At 37.3% G+C, this 2,975-nt stretch overlaps 1 gene segment (V, D, J or C); it reads left to right on the top strand.

Annotated features, from left to right (window-relative positions):
- Window positions 1-858: 858 nt before the first annotated feature.
- LOC107087480 lies at window positions 859-1,306 on the top strand. The segment is given in 2 exon segments: window positions 859-904; window positions 993-1,306. Coding segments are annotated over 2 exon segments (360 nt in total).
- Window positions 1,307-2,975: the final 1,669 nt, after the last annotated feature.

The following is a 2,975-nucleotide window of genomic DNA, read 5'->3' on the forward strand; positions in this document are numbered from 1 at the left end:
TCAATAAACTATTAGCTTCGTACCAGGGTCCCATAAGTCTGAATTTTTTCTAAGTGTCACTGTCGTACCAGGGTCGTGAAAGTGGGAAAATTTGTGGCCAGAAAAATCCTCCCACAGAGCTGGGACCATTTTAGCTCAGCTCAGGGTGTATAAGTTTGGATGTTTATGGGTGATTTTCCAATTGTAGATGCTTATTTCCAGAGGTTGGTTTAATGGGGGCTCTCTCATCCTCCTATTCGCTCAGATTGAGCCCCTGCTGGGTAAGAAATCTGGCTTTTTCCCGGGCTCCCCAGGAGGCTGTGAGGGAGCTAGAATTTGTCTAATTATTGCTGTGGCATGGATAGGCATAAGGGGTTAAAGGCCTAGCTGCATCAGCCCCTGGAGGCAGAGAACAGACCTAAACAGCTTTAAGCTGGACTTAGTTTATGTTCTAAGTGTAAACTCCATACCAGGGGTCCGAGAACCCGCTTTTTCGCACTGCTTGGTTTAGTCCATTGGGGTGCAGGTTCCTGGAGGAAACGAAGTGTTTTTGTTTGCCGGGAAGAGAGTTGGTGGTTTTCCCAACCCCCAGTGGGGGAGCTGGGAAGTGGTGGAGCCGATGATGAGGGTTCTTATCAGTTTGACTAAAACTGAAACTATTATGATCACCAAAAAAAGTATGATCTCAAATTGCTGCCTTTCATGAAAATATGAAAAATTCTACTATGAAACAAAACTGTATGAGCTGTGCTTGCCTCATAAATCTGAGTTTGAATTTCTCCTCCCTGAAAGGTGGAGTCATTGCAAAACTTTATAATTGACTTCTTATTTCTCTGAATGTGACAATCAGTCAGAGAGCAGAAATCACACTGAAACACAATGGACTACAGATCTGGACTGCTGTTTTCTATGATCTGCTTTACGGGTAAGAAAATAATGACAGAATTTCTATCTTTCTTTGTGAATCAGTTAACTGAAAATATAAATACTTATTGACTTTGTTTGCTTTACAGGCATTTACTGTCAGACTCTGAGAGAATCTGAACCAGTGGTTAAAAGACCAGGAGAGTCTCACAAACTGACCTGTACAGCTTCTGGATTCACATTCAGCAGCTACAGGATGGCCTGGATCAGACAGGCTCCTGGGAAGGGACTGGAATGGCTTGCTTATATCAGTGGTGGTGGTGGTACCACCTATTATTCTCAGTCAGTCCAAGGCAGGTTCACCATCTCCAGAGACAACAGCAAACAGCAGGTGTATCTGCAGATGAACAGCCTGAGAACAGAAGATTCTACTGTTTATTATTGTGCTCGAGAGGCACAGTGAGTGAAGTCAGTTCAGCAGCTGTACAAAAACCTCAGCTTCCTTCACATTTATCTGAGAGGAGCCTTTATTCTGACAGGAGAATCTCTTTATGCTTAAGGCTCCAACAATGGTAGTATGAGAGGTTAATTAATTTCAAGTAATTTTTTTCATTATTAATGTTTTTCTTTTTATGTTTTAAATTCTTTACAGTAAGAGTTTGAGCAGAAGAAACTCCTTGTCAAATTGTAATGCAGACATATGGTGAGGAAAATTGTGTTTTTAGGAAGAAAAAAATAACATAACTAATTATGTCATCCATTTTTGGTTGTATGTATTTTTGTGAAATATGTTTTAAAACCAAAACCTTTCTTATGGTTTAAAACAATAGGCTGTGCAATATAAGAATTTTAGCCTCCATTAAAAAAAAAAAAAAAAAAAAAAAAAAAAACACACCAAGCTGTTTTTCCACACATGAGGAGCAATCCGATTGGTTTCTGTTATTCTCGTTTTGTTTGTTGTTTTTTTTCTATCATAGATGGCCATAAAAAAATATCACAACCTTTCCTCAACTTTTTAAAAAACTATTGCATGTCACTTAAAGAAAAAAAAAAAAAAAAAACTGATTAAGCAAATGCATTTTTAATCAGTTAAGTACATTTTGAAGATATATATATACATGTTTAAGCTAAAAGAAGTAAAGAGCTAAGTTAAAGCTGCAGCAAAACTTATTGTTCATATTGAAGAAGTATATGCCATTGTATATTCTAAGGATGGGCAGCAAATTTACTAGTCACAGGTGTTAGGCCAAAGCTTGCAGAGGGGAGGATGAAATCTGTAGATAAGAGTGCAGAATGACCTTGCTCACACACACGTAGAAAAAGCTGATTAACAAGGTAGAAGCTGAAAGGCAGGAAGCAACTCCATACATGGAGATAGGAATGTATGGAGTATGATCATTCTGTGGGACTGTCTGTGTGAAACTGTAAGATGTTCCCATATGAAGATAATAAAAAGATCCGGTGATGCAGGGGGGGTCAGAGTTGCTGTTTGCAGATGCGGGCTGCTGATTCTCCTCTCCCTTTGCAAAGGCGAATCGAAGCTTCATTGTCCAGAATTTTTTTATAATACTCCATCTCAGTTGAGTTAACTGCACTCGAATTAACGGACCCGGGGGGAAAACCATGACGGTGTTTTCAACAATTTCCTTACCAAATGATTCTTCAAACTTCTGCAAATGAGGATAATTGTATTGCAACTACACATTCTATATTTTAGAAATGAAAAAAACGTTTTTGTATTTATAATCTCTCTAGGCTTTTTTTTTTTATTAGTTATTATTTAGTTTATTTAATCTGTGTATCACTTTTATTCAATATATTCTGTATTCAATATTTAACATATTCATTGTTGATTAGTAACACTGTGCAATGTTGCTCCTTGGAGTGTGTGGTTATTCTACTTTACCCTTTTTTCATACATCTCCACTTAAAAAGAAGAGCAATTTATAATCTCTTTGTAAACTTGCATAATTACAGTGAAGCTGTTTTATTTCAAAATATTTTTCAAGGTGATCTTTAGTTACTTAAATTCTACAAAATAAAGAGTAGACCTAAACTTTTTTATTTGTTATGTTTTAATTTCAAAGCCTTTACCCCATCTCTGCATTTAACCCATCCTCTTGGGGAGCAGT

Source organism: Cyprinodon variegatus, unplaced genomic scaffold (genome assembly GCF_000732505.1).
Source record: "Cyprinodon variegatus isolate N-32 unplaced genomic scaffold, C_variegatus-1.0 Scaffold185, whole genome shotgun sequence".
Taxonomy (NCBI): Eukaryota; Metazoa; Chordata; class Actinopteri; order Cyprinodontiformes; family Cyprinodontidae; genus Cyprinodon; species Cyprinodon variegatus.